This window comes from Archocentrus centrarchus, chromosome 1, assembly GCF_007364275.1.
Source record: "Archocentrus centrarchus isolate MPI-CPG fArcCen1 chromosome 1, fArcCen1, whole genome shotgun sequence".
NCBI lineage: Eukaryota > Metazoa > Chordata > Actinopteri > Cichliformes > Cichlidae > Archocentrus > Archocentrus centrarchus.
In genome coordinates this window covers 20881727-20903128 of record NC_044346.1, presented here as the reverse complement: position 1 = coordinate 20903128, position 21402 = coordinate 20881727, and the positions used below count along the sequence as shown (strand labels likewise).

At 40.3% G+C, this 21402-nt stretch overlaps 1 protein-coding gene across 4 annotated transcripts in view; it reads left to right on the top strand.

Annotated features, from left to right (window-relative positions):
- The window catches only part of tbc1d1 (TBC1 (tre-2/USP6, BUB2, cdc16) domain family, member 1), a 53276-nt gene that overhangs the window by 805 nt on the left and 31069 nt on the right, over positions 1–21402 (top strand). For 3 of the 4 annotated variants that reach the window (XM_030756999.1, XM_030757132.1, XM_030757067.1), the window contains exons 2-5: positions 187–835; positions 16786–17382; positions 20615–20704; positions 20814–20918. In XM_030756999.1, the coding sequence (XP_030612859.1) occupies positions 227–835; positions 16786–17382; positions 20615–20704; positions 20814–20918 (1401 nt within the window). In that variant the 5' untranslated portion in view covers positions 187–226. Of the gene's footprint in view, positions 1–186; positions 836–5560; positions 5773–16785; positions 17383–20614; positions 20705–20813; positions 20919–21402 lie in introns of those variants that run through there. The other variant, XM_030757193.1, reaches the window with a different exon arrangement.

Here is a 21402-nt window from a genome sequence, read left to right as displayed (position 1 = left end):
CATTCTACCCTTCAGACGAAGTCCAGCAAATATCCAGCTCAACGATAAATTCTGATTTGCAAAGTAAACGTTTGTTTAGTGTATTTGTGTTCATTTGAAATCCCAGAAGCTAAATCTAGATTGCAAACGCCTGTGGCTGTCCTTTCAGCTGTTTAAGGGCTCTGACCTCTAAATCATACTTTGCAGGTTAAGTGGAGGCAAGCAGCTGCCTCAGGTCATAGAAACCATGGAGGGACTCTACTTTGAAGTGAAGCCAAGAAGAAGTGAAGCCCTTAGGCCAGTGCGCTCTGACAAACCCCGTCATCATCTAACTCCAAACCACCGCTCATGTCCTTCACTTTCACATCTCACCTCTACAGCACAGTGTCTTCAGAAGCTTGGGAGGGAGAGGACTGCATCATGGGGGGCAAAGATGGAGGGAGAGGAGGAGGAGGAGGAGGAGGTACGATACAAACTGACCATGATTGGTTTTCAGCAAGTCCACCATCTGACCACCATGGCTATGCTACCCTGGGTGGTGGCTGAGATCAGCAGGTCTCAGCCCCGTGAGAAGGAGCAAAGTGCTGGGGTGCAGCCAGGAGGTAGGCAGTTGAGACCTGCTCCATGTAATCAGACAGTTTTTCTGTGTGTGTCAGCATCAACGGTACAATGTGTGTCCACCCTGGGAGAGAGACTTGTATGGGACCCTTTGAGACACACAGTTCTGTTTGAATGTCTTCCTCACCATGTGACCAAGCTAATTCACAACAGCCAAGAGCCCAGTAGCTTCGCCTGCCTGGTGAGAGGTGCGCAGACTTGTGCCTGCTATGTCTTCCAGTGCCAGGACAGCACCAAGGTATGTATGTGTGTATAAATGTATGTATGTTGTTCAGCCAACAATCTTAAATAGTGTTTGGGGCTGTAGAAATAATTTACACATGTAACCAGAGTTAAAAAATAAAGCCCTGTTGCACAATATATCATAGTACAGCTTCAGAGGTGTGTTAAATCAATGTGCATGAACCAAAAAGGAGCCCAGAGCGATGCATCAACAGATGGAAGGATGCAGTCTTTTTAAGAACATATCATGCACTTTATGAAAAAGCATTGATTATAACTGCAATCTAGACTTAATCATCGGTTCAGCTTATGAGTTAGACTGCATTAATTAGCAGAATCTTTCTGTTCTATGAGTATTAACACAACTAACAGACAATGGATGAGTAAGAGTAAGTCTTCTGTACTTCAGTGGCAGGTAAAAAAAAAAGTCCCAAAAGTCAAAGAGAGGTCTTAAGGAACAACATATGTCAACCATAAACACATCAACACAAGCTCAGCCAGTAAAAGTATGGAGATACAGTATGTCAGTTAATCTAAAACAGCAAGGTAAAGATGAGAATGGGGTCATCAGCTGTGTATCAGTCTCTTCCTGTTTGTGCGTATGACAAAAAGCTGCCTGAGCGTTCAGCGTGACCCCATCAGAATTTATTATTACATCCCACAGAGAGAAACTGGATCTGGCTTTGGCTCACTTGCAGCCTACATTCAATGTGCTTTTATTCCATTCAACAGCACAAGCAAACACAGACAGGCATTTGATCCACTAACAGTGACACACTGCAGACCAACACACCCCTGACCTCTGGTCCCTTTACCTTTCCTCCACATGACATGCATTGGCAAAAGCCTCTGTGTGTTCACAGTGAAGCTGCAGCTGGTGTTAGATCAGGCCCGAGACATTTGATAGCATGCCATGCTCAACATACCAGAGACTTAAGAGTTGGCCAAATTGGGGAGCTGGAGACAATGAAGGGTGCTTGATGTGAAACGAAATGAGTCAGAGATGTCAAAATTAAAAATGTCATGTGCACGCGGTGCAGCTCACATAACAAATATCTACATGCTTCAAATATAACAACAGCCACATTTACTGTGTGGGGCGGTGTAAATATCACCGAGTGTGTATTTGTCCTAAATGCACACATGAAAATGAGAAATTCTTCTGCATACACACAGAGGCAGTTCACATGCTGGTGTTGTTGATCAAGAGAAGATGAGCATATTTTACATCAACCATGCAGGATGTGGAACAATGTTACCATGGAGATCACTTCCTGTGGCACAGATCCTGTTATGATGCGATGTTTGCTGCGGAGTGAGCGCTTGTTGTTTTCGTTACCTTTTCAAACATGTGATCGTGATGTCAGGCTGACCACCTGCTGCTCTCTCACGCTTACATACATTCTAATTATAACTGCGTTTGTGCAGCGCTGTGGGCCTTTAAATACTTAGATAATATAGTCCCCTTTTTTGGCCTTTTAAATGTTGTAAAATAAATTGTTCACCAGAATAAAAATGGATAAACTACAACAAGAATGACCGTGATGCTCAGCTACTTATCCAGTTCCCTCAATTTCTTTTTAACCCTCTAAAGCCTGAACCATGAAATAAGTGTACTCAAAACTGCATATATGACTTTTTTTTTTTTTTTTTAGCATTTTTGGCCGCAGCGGCTTTTATTGGCAGTGGAGGGAGACAGGAAATGGGGAAAGATACAGGGGAAGACACGCGGGCAAACTGGCAACGGGCCGGGACTCAAACCCGCACCGCAACATGGTACATGTATATGTATGTGGTCGCTGGCTTCACCACTAAGCCACCCAGGTGCCCTGCATATATGACTTTTAATTTGTGTCATTTTTGCTATATTCAGTACATACAGCTTTACAGTACAGACCTGTGAAAATGATGAAATTGGTGTATGGAAAGAAAGAATATATTAAACCGGGGGTCATACAACTTCCAGGTGTTGCCAAACAGACAGGACCACCTCACAACCATGAAGTCCTGGAAACCTGGAAAGAAGACATGCAAACACACACAGGGGGAAACTAAAGGATGTAATTGACACGTCTAGGAGAAGTAGAGAGTTAGAACATGAACAGTTGGGAGAGAAAGAGACCAAAGGAGTTTCTGAATCTCCTGGAGGATCCACATCATCTGGAATTAGGCACCAACAACCAGGGGGAGCGAGGGCGGAAGAGTGTCAGCACAGAGAAACCTGACTGAAATAGGACAGAGGAGGAAACAGGGAGACTGAGGGAGAGGGAGCTTTGGGGACAACAATTAATCTTACCTGTATGGACTGTAAGATAAATTAGGCATAATACATTTACTGAGAAGGAGACTGACCTGCAGCGCTAATGATAAAGCCTTTTGATTTCTTTTTAATTTTAGGGACAGAGTCATGACTTTCTGGCATACAGCCCTATATGCTGCAAAGCTCATACTGTTCATATATTTAAAAATGTAAGAAACTCAGACTGGTATGAAGAAACATTTACAATGTGTATTTCATCAAAAGCGCCTCGTAGGCCGAGGGTGGAAAGCTGAGATGAAAAAGCTGTGAATCAGTAGCTCTGCATCAGGCATGGGTAGAAATTACACAGTCATCAAATGTCACTGTCAACTGTTCAACCTGCTGTCTGAGCGGTGTCAACCACACACGGGATACTGCTCTTTGCATCTGTGATTGTTGTCACTTTCAAATGAAGAAGGTGAAAGTGCAGCAACGCCAGTTTCATTTTAAATGCAATGTCACATGCTTATAGGCTTAGGTGTGAAACTGCTTTCAGCAAAAAGACGCATACAGCACACATTTCCATGTGGGGTGTTCGAATTTAGACTGCTGTGATATGAAATGGGTAAGTCTGTGTGTCTGATGTGGTCAGATTTGTGCCAGCGCAGCCCAAAGATGCCAGTTCGGAGTCATGACTTTCTGGCATACTTAATGTAACCGAGCCATCGTTATGAGCACCATACCAAGTTAAACTTGAGTAAAAAAAATGGTCTTGGACCAGTTCGTGTTTTAGATGGTTGTCAGTTCTTCAATGGAATGTTTCAGGATAAAGACTTTGCTTTTAGCCCTACATTTACAGTGAAAGTTTGACAATTATAATTTCAGGGAAGGGAATGCATTGCACTTTGTAACAGATCGTCACTGTGCTTTACAGTTTTGGGAAATTATGGGAAAAAGAACCATCAGTTCTTAATTTAAGCACTACAGCAAATAAATATAAACTTCCCATTTTGCATCAAGGGAGAGAAACAACCTCAGGAGGTCTGTGGGGTTTCCCCTTCTGCTGGAGTGGTTAAAAAAATAACCACTGGGTGTCGCCACAAAGGCGCTTAAAAAAATCAGTTTCAGCGTGAGAATCTGGATGAGTTTGCATTTGCTGCTCTGCTTTTGTGTGATTTGTGTAAAATACAGCTGGCTTGCCAGCTTCTCTTCACTGTGCGCCTGTACACTTTGTGGTTCCTCTACCAAGGTGAGAAAAGAGATGAAGGTTTGGTTTGTTTGTTGGCCCAACTGAGATGGAGCAAAGGGAGATGATGTTACATTTTGCTGCAGATCCAGATCACTTACATTAAAAAGACAAAAACAAGACCTTGGAGGAGAATGTGCTCTCTGGGTGCCTTTCAGTTAGTTACAATTGTTGCCATCCTTTCTTCTTCTTAACAGATGGTACTCACTAAAGAGTAGATATTACAGTACTAAATTGTGTGTGTGTGTGTGTGTTTTTTTTTATTGGTGTCTACTAATTGAACATTTAACACCACTGCACTTGCAGTGTTTTATTTTCTTGCTACTTTGGTGATGAAAAGGCAGCGTTCACAAACAATAACGGTTTATTTTCATCACTAGTGGGCTATTGTTTACCAGTTAACCTTAGTAATTTATTAGATACTTTGCTGAATAAATGGCTGATTATACCGAGTTTTTTTTTTAAGCCGTGTATAATAAATAAATGTTCAGTATCATTACACACAACGTCCCATTTTATCTTCTTTATGTTATTTTGCAGGCAATTTCAGAAGAATCATTTTAATCCATATCCACTGATTTATCTCCATTAGATATTAACAGTATGAACAATGATGCTGCGTTTTATTGTAAATTAATCACTGCTTAAAATAACTGTTAAACATTTATGAGGTTTTCATAACTACTTTTCATTGAATCCTACAACTGTATGTTTGTACAAGCCCTCCACTAGTCATGCATTTTGAAAAGTAACTGGTTGTGCATGAAAATATGTTTAAATGCAGTGTAATATCCTTTACACAATGGCTGCTGAGCATGCGAAAACTGTATCAAATACTGACTTAGATATTAATAAAGACTGGAAACTTTTGCGCCACAAGTTTGCTTTTTGAACCCCAAATCTCTCTCAGTGGCGCTCCCCACAGGCCGTGCATTTCTGTGTGGAAATGTTATTTATATTCAGTAATACTGACGAAAATAACAGATCAGCATCTTGTAACGGTAATGTGAAGTCCACCCTAATTTCTGCCGCCGAAACTTTGACTGCTCCGGGACAGGAACTGTGTCCATTTTCTCAACGCGTATTGAAGGATTTGACTGCGACAAGTCATCCGCAGTTACCTCAAGGGAGGGAAACGGAAGTTGCCTTCAAAATAAAACAAAAAAACTCGTTTAGTTTAAGTGAATTACATGTTGATCGTTTGAACTATTTTATGGCGAAAGCATTTAACCGGAAGCTGTATTGTCTCACGCCGGGGAACCCGAATGCGAGCAGGAGGATCCTCCTCGGCTTCAGGGAGAAAAATCAACTTTCCAATGAAATGATATTGAAGAGCTTCGGGCTGCCAAGAACGAGTTACGGAGAAGTAACCATTCAGATTTAGTTTTTGTTAAAGTTTATGGCGGATGGGATGAAAGCGCGACTCCAGCGACTCAACCTGTTCAACAGCAAACAAGAGCAGAGAGATGTGAGTGGAGTTTGAAGGCGTTGTTTTAGTTTGTGTGTCATGCTAAAGTGGACAGTTAGCTAACGTTAACGAAGCAGTAAGTGAGCATTTACATTAGCCAAATTAGCGCAACATGTTTACGGTAGCCTTCGCCATTTAAACGACTCCGGTAGAATAGTTGTTACATGTCTAGTAACGTTTTGTGTACCTGTTAACGTTTTTAACACCAAATTATTTCGCTGCTACCTTGATATGCAGGCTTGTCTTGGTTTTAAATGTGCTTGACATTGCAAATAACAACTGATTACTATAATTCATCCTCTCAGCTGGATGCTGCCAGTGAGTTCATGGTGATCTTACCATTGGCATTAGCTCTGAGTGTTATTTGGGTGGTCATTTAGGCTTCTGTAGTTTGATTTGAAGCTTTTCGACCTGGAAAGTGTGAAGCTGAGTTGTATTTACAATGGCTAAATATGTCTGCTTTTAAACTTCCTCTAAAAGTTGGCAGAAGTTTTGTACTTTGGTGCTTTCATGCATGCGTGGCTACAGATGTGTTTATGAGAGAGAGTAAGTTGGGTTTAACTGTCAGTAAGGTTTTTTTCTTTATCTCCTGCAGAATATCAAGAATTAATGCAAGAACACACGACCTTGTGCTCTTGTAAAATGTGATGGGACTTTTGTCACTTCTAATATTTACAAAATCAGCCCATTAAATAATCTATAGGTAAATCATTATTCTACTTACAAGTTTGGGTGACATCACTCATTTTCATCCTCGCTAACAGTATTGTTCAGCATGGTTTTTATGACAGTGCTTAAGTATTTCAGTAATAAAAGAGGATTTTTTCCTTTCCTGGCTTGTCAGAGCTTCTGCTTCTGCAAAGCAAAGATTACTAATTGTCAGGCCTTTTACAGAGTTGAGTACATGAAAATCCAGTCTGCGTAGCTGCTGCCAACTCAAGCCAAGTGTAGGTGTGTGTGTGTGTGTGTGTGTGTGTGTGTGTGTGTGTGTGTGTGTGTGTGTGTGAGTGAATGAGTCATGGCGATATCACCTCCAGATCTATTGTGCTCCTGCCAATACTGTAGTCCTGGAACAGGAGGCAAGTTGTGTATGGCATATTAGTCATATAGTCTGTCGTGAGCTCGCACTTCAGTAGCCTGCCTCTGTTGTAGCTGTTTCACTTGCATGCCATCTCAGAAACTTGTACTCAGCAAGGCTCAACATTTGTGCTGTAAAATATTTGGGATGTTTTCCTAAACCTTTGTCAAAGCATTTATTTTGGCGTGTTATGGTAGGTGGTAGGGTCTGATGGTCTCAGGGTCTTGTGTCTGCTTTTTGCAGATCATGTGTTTCTATTGGCTTCATTGAGCCATGACCTCCAGCTTGTACTGTGGCATTTTACAGCCGAATGTGATTGGGATGAGGGATGGGATGAGAATTAACATCTCCAAGTCTGGGGCCGTCGTTCTCAGCCAGAGTGCCCACTCCGGGTTGGGAATGAGTTTCTACCCAAGCGGACGAGTTTAAATGTCTCGGGTTCTTGGTCATGAGAGAGGAGCAGAAGATCAACGGGCAGATTGGTGTGGAGAGTCTGCAGTGATGCAGACACTGTAGCAGTCTGTTGTTGTTAAGAGAGAGCTGAGTGTGAAAGCAAAGCTGTCAATTTTCTGGTTGATCTGTATTCCCACACTCACCTGTGGTCACGGGCGTTGGGTAGTGACTGAAAGAGTAAGATCATGGATACAAGAGTTGGAAATGAGCTTCCTCTGAAGGGTCTCTGGGCTCACCCTTAGATGGGGCGAGGGGCTCCTGAGTGGAGCCGCCACTCCTCCACATCAAAACGCCCTAGTCGAGGTGAGGCAAGGGTCTACCGGGAGGTGGTCTCGAGGCAGACCCAGGACATGATGGAAAGACTACATCTCTCAGCTGGCTTAGAAACACCTTAGTGTCTCCGCCCAGATGAGGTGACGGAGGTGGCTGGGGAGAGGGGGATGTGTGCGTCTCTGCTCCGACTGCTGTCCCTGTTACTGATCACATTAATTAAGGCTCTGAACCAAAATAGAAAATAACTTTCACTGGTGTTCATTAGTAACACCTGTGTTTTACCTGCTACTTCATGTCAAAATGGCTGCTGTGAAAAAGATCAATTTGGATATCAATAGAAACAGGTATCTTTTACCATAATGCTGTCATTACTTGTAAAGTTTTGATTAAAATTACTCTGCAGTTGGAACTGTTAACAAGTATTATCAAGTTAGTTTAACACAATTCTTTACTGAGCTGAAATTAAACCTTCTTAGATAAAACAGCTGACTTCTGACCCAGCTTGGAAAGTCCTGAAAGCAGCCTTTAATTTTTTTTTTTTGACAGCAAAACAAAAACCTTTTAAAAGTGATTGCAGTTAATGATTACCCAAACTGTCCAAGAGAGACATTAGAATCCCTCTTTTCCTTTTTGGCCACTAGCTTTTTCCTCCCTCATTTTTTTTTTTTTGGTTGCCCTTTTCATGTGACACACTCCATGTGCTGTAGTAAAAACAAGCTGGTAAACTGGAGAACACCTTCCTGTCTTTATATAAACAACAGTATGTCCCTGTCGACTGTCAAACTGCTTTTTTTTGCCTGTTTGTCTGGGAGTCTGTAACTGTGTCCATTCAGCAGCTGCTTGTCTCTTCAGTCATTCGGCCGGCCTTAACATTTACTCCCTACAGACTGTCAGTCTTCTAAGATGGAAACATTGACGGTATCTGTGATCTTTACTGAACTAATTTATTCTCAGTCAAGAGTTCATTCAGCATAATGTGTAAACTACAAGTCCTTACATTGTAGCCCTCTTATCACGCTTGAATGAGCTCGTTGTCAGTGGTCGTCTTTGTGTTGAAATGGCTCTTCACTCAGTTGGAGTGATGTCAGTATGTTTTAAGCTTGTGGTTAACCATTTTCAATATACCACCTCCCTCACCCTGTAAAATTGCCCTCTTTCTCTTCATTGCGCTTCACTTTCCGTCAGCGATGCTTCTCATTTATTGTTTATACACTGAACTTTGAACTTGGCTGTGCTCCATGAGGCACAAGACCCAGGCACATGACCATGGGAAGCAGAGATGTGGGACTTTCAGCTGCCTTGTCATCTTTGTTGTTTATTTTCTTGCCTCACTGGTGTGTCACTGGGGTTTCAGAGGCATTTCTCTCTTAAGTTTTAATGTTTTCCTACTAGCGTTGCTAGTCAGAAGCATACAAATTAAATGCCTCTTTAGGCTTGGCTTGCAAGTTTAAAGCAAATGTATCCACAAAATATGTTAATTAAAATGTTGTGTGTGTAATTTTTTTTTTATCCTTAGATGTAGCTTTTTTCCTTGTTTTGCTCTTTTGTGACATATTGTTTAGTTTGGTTAAACATAAATGCTTTACTTTGGAGCATAAAGTTGTTAATTATATTCATTCCTAATGGATTTAAATTGCGCTGCTGTGTTTTTCGGCGGTAAACCCTTTATCATGTGAGCCCACTGCTTTATAAAAGATGTGGGTCACACTTCTGCACTGGAGTTCCTCATAGTTATAAATAACCTAGGAGTCAGATAGGGTGATAGCAGATGTAAAAAAAGAAAACATTTATAGTTATCAAGTTTCAAAGCTGTCTTTTTGTTAAATGTTACTTTTTCCATAGTTTTGAGTTTGAATGTACAGTATGTTAAGAATCAGAGGAATGTTTTCAGATCTGGGCTTTAGATTTAGGCAGGTTCACGCTGGTTAAGCCACCTCTCTCCGAGTCAGAGGGCCTGTACTATTTGGCAACCCGTATGATGGTGACACTCTAACCTTTGTACATATAAGGAGAATAAACTTTCAGTGATGTCTGAGACATCTTTTGTTCAATTTTTAAAACCTTTAACTGAAAAATATTTCCATGTTCATAGACTGGATTTTTTTTTCTTGTCAGGGAGACTTGTGGGGGAAAAACAAACATATTTTTACAATATTCCTAGGGAACTTAGCCAGTGATTTTGTGCTGGTAACAGACTATTGTCTTCATGAAATACCCTCATGTTTGAGCTCTTTTCTTTTTTTCAATACACCAAAGGGTTAGTTTTGTTTACTGTACTGAACAGCAGCTTCTCTTTTGCTGGTGGTTCTTGTGTAACTTCCTTCTTTCTTTTTTTTTTTTTTGGTTTGAGGTCACTACTACAGTGCTTCTTTTTAATTCTGGTATGGTGAGGGACACCAAACTTTTTCAGTGCTGTTCCTCGGTGAGAGGCTGAGTCTGTGGGTCACTCCCTGAGGCTCTCCAACTGCCTTCCTGTCTGAGATCAGCCTCATGTAAACGTTCCACTGTGCGAGGTACTGTGTGCTGTGTGTCCTTAGCTAGGACTGCACCCTCACAAGCAAAACCTCTGTTGACTTTGCTTCAGACCTCCAAATCAAATGTTTTAGCACACTGCAAGTAGTTCAAAAGAGGAAGAAAGTAGTGGAGAGGTGCTTAAAAGAGTAAGCTGTAAAAATCCAAGAATAGATGACAAACGATGATGACGTACAAAGAAATGTGACTGTTTTTCATTCACCAATTTTGGAGTGATCTGTATTTCTTAAAAACTGTTTATATGAGTATATTAACTGTAAACATAGCTTTAGTTGTTTTATCTAACAGTCTAAATCCCCAACTCATTCACAACAGGAAAATACCGTATTTTCCGGACTATAGAGCGCACCATACTATAAGCCGCACCTACAAATTTTTTGGAAAAAACTGGAAACGTACATATATAAGCCGCACCGGGCTATAAGCCGCTGGTATCTCCGCCGCTCTCGGTTTTCCACAATTACTCGGCACTCAGCAGAGGGGGACAGACAACCCCAAATTTGAGTTATAACAAGTCAATTCACCATTGATTCGTTCACGCCGAGCTTACGTGCAGCGGCTCTATTTCCCTCCTGTAGTGCCAGGTCGATAGCCCTCAACTTAAAAGCGGCATCATAGGAAGTTCTTTTTGTGGTTTCCATGATGAGGGAGTTTGAAAAAAATCTCTTTTGTGCCTGCTGCTAGCACTTGTTGGCGCTTTCTTCTTTGATTTCCAACTTTGACGTCCCATGATTCATATCCTGCTAAAGAGCCCCCTGGTGGTTAAAGAAAAATCCACAGAAACGCCGCACCGGGCTATAAGCCGCATGGTTCAAAACGTGGGAAAAAAGTAGCGGCTTATAGTCCGAAAAATACGGTAATTAAAAACAATGAAAATGTATCTGTGAGATTATGTGAATCTCTGCTTGTCACGTGAAGGGCATTTCACAAGGCAGTGACAGTCTGAAAATGTAGAAGAGGGTGATAACATCACCATGCTGGGCAGTTCAACAGGTTATCAAACACCAAATGCAGAGAAAGTGAAACTCGGGTTGTGGGCAGAAAAGGCTTTACCAGGACAGGAAAGAAGTGGCTGTTCAGTATCTTTTGTCACAGAAAGGCACAAAAGAAGGAGAAGGAGGGAGGAGGAGAGCACAAGGACTAAATGTATCTGTTGGTTCAAGTGTTTCAGAGTCAAGCAGTGAAAGCGGGGGGCGGGGGGGGCAGCCTGTTGTTAGTGGACAAACAGCAGACCTCACTCTCATACCAGAATGATTAAAAGCAAGTAGGCACTAGAAAGCACAGAGTGAGAAACACAGTGTCTGGATGGCTGTGTGTGAAGTGAATGACCCTCTGGTTCAAGAGGGAAGACGACAAGATAGTCAAAAAGATTTATAGCACAAAGTATCTCTGAGTCTGAATAAGTAAAGGCACAAAGACCTTTTAAAAGAAATATGTATTTAATAAAATTGTTGGATTGCTGCTGCAGTAACTAGGCTTACAATTAGTGTAATTGTTCTTTATTTTAATGATTTAAACTAAGGATGGAATTGAAAGAAATATAGTACTGTGCAACAGTCTTGATCCATCACTCATTTCTTTATATTTTGCCTCCATAGAGCCAGACTTTCTTGTCATTTTTTAAAAATGGTCTTGAACAATAGTTGTCCAGACTTTGTGAAAGTCTTTCAAAGTTTTTGTTGTTGTTTGTTTTTTGTTTGTTTGCTTTTTACATTGGCTGCTTTTTCACTCATTTCCAGTCCAGTCCTTGTCTTTGCGTCAGCATGGTGTGCAGTGTGTCTTTAAAAATGTAAGGAAACCGGCCAACAGCAGATGAACGGTATTTGAAAGTCATGTCCTTAAGAAACAGAAAAAAATCCAGCGAAGACCTGACACAGGACCTGAGAGATACATCTGTCCCTTCAGCTGATCCATCTACTGTTCACTGAAGTCTCATCAGAAATGGTCTCAGTGTAAGGGTGGCTGTCAAGAAGCCATTCCTAAGGAAGAAAAACAGGGAGAAAAAGGTGAGGTATGCCAAATTACCCAAGAATTGGACTGAAAATCAGTGGCATCAGGTCTGATGGAGGGATGAATCCAAATTTGAAATTTTTACTTCAAAGTGTTGTCAGTGTGTACAGAGGAGGTCAGAAGAGAGGTATAACAGTGAGTGTCTGCAGTAAAACACAGTGGAGGCTCTGTCATGGTTTGGAGCTGCATGTTGTTGGGGATCTTGGCAAAATTGATGGAATTATGAACACACAAAAGCACCGTCAGATTTTGATCCACCACACAGTACCATCTGGAAAGCGTCTGATTTGCAACAGCTTCATTTTTCAGCATGACGGTGATCTTAAACACACTGCCAGTACAGTAAAAACATTGAAGCAGTGTGGGATCATCATGACAGAGGACAGAACAAAAGGCAGCCAACATCCAAAGAAGAGCTTTGAATGTCCTTCAAGAAGCCTGGAGAACTATTCCTGAAGACTACTTAAAGAAATGACAAGAAAGCTGCCTCAGAGAGTTCAGGCTGTGTTGGAGAATAAAGGTGGTCATACCAAATATTGACTTTCAGGTAATTAGAATTATGCAGACTCTGTTTGTTATGTCAGTATTTCCATATGTTTGCACATTTAAATAAATCAGTGCACTGGACAAAGTACTGTATGTGAACTCCTTATATTCAAAGAGAAGAAGTCCAGTGAATGCAGCTGCATCTAGAGGTAGGTGGAGGGTAAAGTTGGAAACATGGAAGTGAGAAGTAGCCAAGGATTACCAAACTGCATTCCTGCCTTGTTTTTACTTGTGTTTGGTCACAATTAGGGACAGGTACTAACAGCCAGTTTTGTTTTGCCTCTGTTCATTTATTACAGTCATTCTTTAAAAACAGTTCTCTTTAATTTAAGCACTCACACACCAAGAACAAAATGTTTTGTGTATTTGTCACACAGGAATTTATCTGGTAATCCTGCAACTTCTGCAGTGTTGTTGACAACTTTTAAAGTGAAGTCCCAAAACTGAAGAGGACTTGTGAACAAACATGGTTACGTTCCCACCCCTTCATACTGTTTTAATATCTTCAAAAAGAAAAGTCAACAAGTCAGAATAATTATTACACATTTAGCTGACACACTTATCCAAAGCAACTTCCAGGTGAGAACAGAGTATCATGTGTTTGCTTTGCTAAAAGAGCACACCTCATGCCGAGGCAAGACACGGCAGGACGTGGCTGGAATTGTGTCTGAGGGAGTGCAGATTTAGTAGTCGCTCAGGCATCTCTCGTGAATGACATCACTGATGTGGCTCAACTACTGCTTCTGCTTTGCTCATCTACTTCCTCCTTTTTGTTCTTTGGTCTGGTACACTGCCAATATGGGCCGCAATAGAAGCATGTGTACTGTAGGCAGCAAAGGCCTGTTGTCTGAGTTGAATGGTGTTATCTTTTGTCCAGTGCTTTTTGTAAATTGATTAAAACAAGGAAGTGGGACCAATTATCTGGAAAAACCTCTCTGGTCATGCATAGCTTGTATAGCTAGATCCATACAAGCTATACAAGCTATGCATGTATAGCTAGATCCATACAAGGTTTGAAAGTAAGACATTAATTAAAGTAGAAAGCAAATAAAACTACATTCTGTGTGCAAGGGGAAAAAAAACTTGCAAGAATAATTAAACTCTGAAGGAGTTTAAAGCTGCCTCCTACCTCAGTGCCTCAGTGAGTTGTGTTGCCTGGATAACAGGGCGTTCTCTATGTACATCACTGACCTAATGTTGCCGCTCTAAGGCTCTGCTGTATAGGAAAAAGATCAGAGTGTGAGTTTTTATGTAACAAAGCCCTGTACTGGGGATACATTGATTGTGAAATTAGATCACGGGCTTTCTTTGTTAGGCTTTCTTAGATTTCTGTCTCAACGTCTCGTTTACATCTTTACTGGCACACGCAATGTGTCAGACTCTTTTAATGGTAATGAACCATGTGTTAATGTGGAAAGAGTAGCTACTTGAAAAGGGCTTTTGTGTGAGCAAGAACCTGGAGTTACAGTTCATTTGTTCTGGGCTGTCCCCTCTCAACCCTTAATGCCCCAAAAAGTCCAAACAGTCAAAGTGAGCGCTAGTGAGCTTATCTGAGCTTGAGAGACAGATATTTCCCTTAAGAGGTAATCTAAGTCAAACACAGCTAAGAGGAGCCAGGGGAAGAGAGTGAATATTAAACTGCATTTGCAAGGTTGCCAGAAACATGACTCAGATGAATTAATAAAGCTTTGTGTCCCTGCTACTTATGTAAATATGCAACTTTTTACTAAGATGTTAAGCACAAAAATTTAATAGGATGATTAGCAGACTGAGCCAATTCGTCAAGGCCAGGCAGTTAACCACAAACCATTTGCCTTCAGTTGAAAAATGAACTCTATTTAAGTTATAAAACCGAAGAGTGCTCTTTATTGCTCTGTTATCTCAGCTTGTGAGTATATAATTATGTTTTGTTAATCATATTTTGCTCTCTTTTTCTTTGCCCCTTAAAAGGCATTTTTTCCAGGAGACATGTTTATTTAAATTGTACATAAAAAAAACATCTCATTACAGTGGTATGTAAGAGGATGTGGGTTAAATAAGTAGTTATTTAACTGTCACTGACTAGTACATTCAGCCTCTGTGTCTCACTGTGCTCCCAAAGTTTCCTGACACCAATCTGAATAAGTATTAGCCAGTCACAAGAGCATCAGAAAGGTGGTGCACGTCTAAAAGAAGCATCTAAATGGACATAAGTCAGATGTAAGGTACACAATCAGAATTAAAGCCTCTGGCATGCTTGGTGTATGTGACAAGCATGCATCTCAGGTAGTGCATTAAATAAGTGATTACTTAAAGTAATTGCAGCTTTTTGAGCATCTTTTGATATAGGGCTAATAATGAGACTGTTCTAAATTCAGTAACATTTTTCATCAATGTTTTTATGACCCAAGTTTACTATGTCTTCATATTAGGTGCTTCAGTTTTAGCCTGACCACAAAAAAAAAAAAAAAAAAAATATCCAAGGCAAGTATTTTTCTAAACATTCAGTTTTAAATTGTTTTGTTTTTAAGAAAAAAAGACATTAATGAGGAAAAATTGGTAAACAAAGTTTGTAGGGCAAGAGAGGAAACTAGAGATGATTGGTCAGGAAGAAAAGAAGTAAGGAAATCAAAGGAGGAATGAGCACAAAGCTCGCTTTGAGACCAAAGGTCTCAGTTTGGCATTTTTTCAGCAACAGAAGACAACACAAGGGCTGCTTTATTCAGGGGACTCATAATACACTTTACACCATATGGCAGGTTAGCTCATAGTGAGGTGGGGCATTTACACTGATGCGTGGAAAAGTCGGGTTCTTTGCAACTTTGTGTTTTGCGTGACAAATCATTGAAATGACAACTTTAGAAATAATAAGGAAAATTAAACAAAACCATTGGGTGTCACAGTGATGCAGTTTTTTAGACAGCAAGAAGGGCCTGGGTTCACTGGACGTCTGGGGTCTTTCTCTGTGGAGTTGCATGTTCTCACTTTGCCTGTGTGCCTTCTTTACTTGATACTCTGGCTTCCATGAATGTTGGGTAAATTGGTGATTCTAAGTTGGCCATAAGTATGAATGATTTTCTATCTCTCTGTGTTAGCTCTGCGATAAGTTACCACTGGTGATCTGTCCAGGTTGTACCCTGCCTCTTGCACAATGGCATCTGAGTTCGACTCCAGCCACTCTGCAACTGTGAATTGGGTGGATGAATGGTTCATAAAATTACTAGAAGATACATTTTATTGTGGAAATGGATATGATGGTAGTGCCTGAACACGTGACAGTAAACGTCTCACAGGGAATGTGGCATTCCACAGGGTTTTATTAGTACTGTTATCAATATCAAAAAAGACATAAATATGTCAGCAACATAGCACTGCAGTCACATGGTAATAGTAATATAAATTGGCCAAGCTCAGCAGCGCACTGGTTCTGACCAGGCAGAAACTAGTATCAGTTTAAGAACAGCCCTAAATACATGTTATTCATAGGTGTGTGTGATAACATTATAGGGCATCAATAAAGGATCACACCAGTGATCACAGGATCAAAGTATGTGAATAAATGAAATGTATTTTGCAAAAGTGGCAGTTTTTGGTTTTTTTTTTCCCAAAGCATCTCTGAACATTTTTGATGTGGTGTGGAATTTTATTGTTTACGGAGAAACAACCCACAATAATTTGTCAAGGAAACTGGAACTTTTGTTCTTAGAGGCAACGTGAAGATTATTGTAATGTCCTTTAATGGATGCACACGGACAGTGAAGTATTTTTTATGATGCAGGTTCACAATGTGGAGATTCAGATTTGTCATGTTGTGGCAGAAATAGAAAATGTGTACAGCTAGACTTCTATTTGAACTTCACGTCAGTCATTCATGATGCTGAAAACACGTACACTATAGCTGGTAATATTGGTGATTCTAAGGCAGCCAAGCCTTAAGTCAGCTGTGTATTTCGAGTTAAGCTTTTTTCAAAGTTTATCTTTACTTAAGCTCAAATGGATGTGATGTGACACTCAGAGCTCAGTTTTCTTCTGCACTTCCCATTTATGCAGTTAGTCTAAATATAGGTTGTCCAGCTAAATGACATGCAATTATGTAATGGGTCCTTACAGTAGTTCTTATCGCATGCTTGTTATCTTTCCAGGTTCCTGAGATCATCAGTACACTGAGGCAGGCTGGCAAAAGCTCAGCACGCAACAATGACATCACCACTGTTTCCAGCAAGACTTCCACATGTTCTGGAGGCAGTGATTCATCCGAAACATGGATTTCCTCCCTCTCTACTACGACCACCTCCATGGCACCCACTTCTGTTGTGTCTCCGACAGCCTTTGCCAAAAAGTTTGAGGTACTGTACTGCGGCCGTGTTAGTGTTGCTCACAAGAAAGCCCCTCCTGCCCTAATTGATGAGTGCATTGAGAAATTTAGCCAGCTGCATGGCTCAGGGACAACTGATAAAGGGGGAAATGATGGGGGACTGGTGGGTGGGCTGAAAAGGGCATTAAGCTTCCAATCTAATGGACTGGGAAGTGGTGCTGTTAGTAATGGTGCGGCAGAGAGCCCAACCACTGGGAAACGCCCAGTTCTGTTCAAGCGAGACCCCAGCTTTCCCTGTCTACAGGCCTTGGATGAGAATGGTCTTTCCCCAGAGATTTCTAACAGCAACACTACTGATCCACGGACCCGGTCCGCTGATGTGCAGCCCACCAGCCTGAAGGAGAACAGGACCATGCTGTTTATGGTAATTTTCACAAGTGGACATGCACATGCGCACACACACACACACACGCACACACACAAACTGAAGGTATGTTCAGATTACTCAGCTGGATTATTCCAAACATCTATATTTGTTCACTATTAATGAAGACAATTTCAAGATTGTAATTATTGTCAGTTATATAATTGTTTTTATATTATTATTTGTATAAATATTATATTATTACATGATTATGCAGTTAAAGGTTGGCACAGTGGTGCAGTGGTTAGCATTGCCACCTCACAACGAGGATTGGGTTTGAACTGTCACTCAGTCTTTCAGTGTAGTTGGTAGGGGTGGGTGATATATCCTCAAAATGATATCACAACATTTCAAGAAAATTTATAATAATCAAGAAAATATTTATGAAAATATTTTAAAAAATACTGAAATTTTTATTGATGCCTCCTGGCAGTAGCACTTATAAATGTAAGTCAATGAAGGGCATTTTCCATTCTTTTCCAATGAGCTGCTCTCATTTATGACATACTTTGTAATTTGAAATGTGAATCTACTGAAACAAGGTGCCGACAGCAGTGTTGTAGTGCAATAGTTGTGACAAAGCATTATATCCAGTGACACAGCATAAGACTCATGTACAAAATGCACAAAAGTAGTCTAGTGTTCTCCCTGGAAAGGTTAAGTAAAAGTATAAAATGACTGGTTAACACTTAACAGTAACTTAACCTTGTAACTCTTCAGAAGATGCACAATATTGTCACATAATAAAACTGAAAACTATTTGGGATGTTGTATCTTGGATCGAGCTTTTTAACCAGCTGCTTAGAACCCTGCTTTCCCACCATGTAACCACAACAGTAATTTTGCTCTTCCTGAGTGTAACTAGCGAGTGCACCTACAGTAGCGATGCCTGGTTGAGTGATTTGTTTACATTTGGGTCGAATATCACCAGCTGCTACTATTTCTTCATTTGTAGCCTGGTTGTAGATGATGGTGTGTTTTTTGGCTCGAGTGGTGGAACATGTTTGTTGTTGTTTCCACCTTTTAGCAGGAACAGCTTTCATACATATTTTGAAAAGTGTCCTTTGTTGGAAGTTGTTGAAGTAGTTCCCTTTTTTTAGGTACTAAATTGTCATTGGAAGCTTACACACAAACTGTGATTTGGCACAACCCGAATAGTCGGCATGTTTTTCCTGTGCTTGGTGAATTCTCTCTGGGTACTTCGGCTTCCTCCCACAGTACGAGTACATGCTTGTTCGCTTAACTGGCGATTCTAAATTGACTTTAGGTCTGAATGTGAGCATGAATAGTTGTCGGTCCCTGTGTGTCGGCCCTGTGATAGACTGGCGCCTTGTTCAGGGTTGTACCCCTCTTTCCACTGTATATTGACTGGGATAGCTTCCAGATGCATACTGTTGATTTTGAACAATCAAAACATTTTTGGCTTTTTAAACAGATTTAAATATCACACCACAGGTTCCACTTTGAGTTAATTTATCAGCTATAATACATAGCTTTTTTATTTTTATTTTTTTAAACAAACATACCAAAATGAGTTTAGTCCAGAGAAAGTTTTAATAGTGCAGTCAATTACTGTTACTGTTCTGCAGTAAATTAAAAAAAAAAAAAAAACTTATACAGAGTTACTCAAGACCAAAAGTTGAGATAACAAGCAGAAAAATATATAGATAAATATTACTCAGCAATAGCAAATGCTGACTCTGGCTCAAAACAAGCCCAGTAATCCTCCCTAACTGACCTTTATTTGATCTCAGTGGTATCTCGCTAACAGGAATTTCCCTGTTTGTAATATAGACAGGAAATAGTCACAGGTCGGTGTCCTGCTCTGCTCAGCAGAAACAGACACATTATTAACACTAACTATACATCCTGTTACTGCCAGAGTAGCCAATTCCAGTGCCATCACTACTACTTTTTCTTTCTTTCTTTTTTTTTTTTGCTTCAGTTTTAGAGACACAGATCAAATATCAACATTCCTCTCAAAAGGTTCTAATTATATGATTAATATTTGATGCAGATGAATGAGATGCAGCAGGGAGGAGAAAAGATCTGCTCAGAGAGCTTCACGGCTTAACTGTTCTGCTATACCAATGATTTAAGCAGGATAAGATCTCATTTAGGATGACCCAGAGAGCATATATTTCTGGTTTATGAATGATGGTCACTCATTATTTCAAGGTTGTGTGAATGGGGCTGTCCACTGAAGCAGAACCACCCTAAAATGAATTGGTCCTTTTTGTAAAGAATTGCAAAAATGACTTCCCTTTGTATTTGTACTGATTAGTTGAGCCATTCCCCTATGAATAATTTTAGAAATATAGTGTTTTTTTTGCCCTATTTACTGTATTTCAATAAATAAAACTGGTAGTCAGTTAAAGCTGCATCTTTGATAATGACCAGATCAATGTTGTGGTTGACACAAATAAATAAAGGCTGTTGCCCAAATACAGGCTGAGGGGAAAAAAATAACAATCCCACCCAGGTTTTGTTACATGTGCTGTGAAAAGTTCCCTAATAAATACATTAAAAAAAACATCCACTGTCACACTTTATTCCCTGTTTCATAACATTTACAGTTCGTTTGCCTGTGTTGTCTTTTATCAACCTTTAATTATGATTAACAATGCTTTCCGATGGCGGGTTCAGTCTGTATGGTATAAGCCCAATTATGACCTGATCCAGATGACATATCGGCAATGAAAATGGAACAACAGTGAACAACAGTCATTTGTTTTATCTCATGTAGGTGTCGCATTAGAGAAAAAAATGACTTCCATTTTCCTAGCCCTTAATGGCGTCACATATATTGCAAAGGTTGACAATCCTAATAAAGGGGGAACAGTTTCTGTTGTGTTTCTCTTAGCCACAAAAAGGCCAGATTTGATAATTCTATAACTAACTAATTTGATATATCTGCAACAGACAAATAATGTTGTGTAGTATTTAATACAGCAAACAAAAGGACTTGCTGCTGCTAATAAAAGCAGCCTCCTGTGCAAACACAGGCATGTTGCCTTCTGTAACTCAGTGTAGCCCCTGGTCACTATTTAAGCAAACACTGCATATAACTTATGTTAATTAGTTCTGTCAGTAAGATTTATAACTGCAGTCGCTGCCACAACGCAAGTGTCGCCACACGTATACAGAAGCACACGCTATAGAGGGAAAGCCAGTAAAGACACAAACACACATGCATCCAGTTTAACCGTATTTTCTTTTCTTTGTGTTTTAGGTGGGCAGGTCTCAGATCTTCTTGGTTAGTCCAGACACTAAGAAAGTTGCCATAGAGAAGAGCTTCAAAGAAATTTCCTTCTGCTCACAGGTATTATCAGTGCGGTCCTATACAGAAGTGTCAGTGTAAGTTGGTGTGTTATTATGCTTTTTCTTTTTTTTTTTCTTTTTTTTTTAACTTACTGTTCATCTGTTTGCAGGGTATTCGTCATGTGGATCACTTTGGCTTCATCTGCAGGGAGACAGTGGAAGGGGGAAACTGCCACTTTGTGTGTTATGTCTTCCAGTGTGCAGATGAATCACTGGTGAGAAATGATGTTAAAAGGGATTCTTGCTCATTGCACCAGACACAGTTTATTCAATATTCCCATAAGATAGTCACCAAGTAACTGACTCACAGACAGTGACATTGGACAAGAACGCATCATCATTTTGTGTCCTCGCTGTCAGCTGTTGGGTTTGTACAACAGAATTTGTACATGCCATGAAAAATATTGAGGGTGCTAAACTGCACAATGAGAATATTCACATCAGTGGTTTCCGCTCAGTGTTCAGATTTGATCGGTCTGCTTAATTTAAGAGCTCACAAGTTTGCTTTGAATTTAAACGCAAATGCCAGAAGGCAGGAGTGTGATTTTTATTTTTATTTTTTTTTCCTTCTGTCATTTAAAATTAAGTGCATCTCTAAATCATAGGACCTGTGACTCAGTCCATCTGTGCTCCACTGAGTCACAGTGTGCCAAATAGACTCAATTTTGGCTTGAAAAAAGGAAGAAAGAAAAAAAAAAA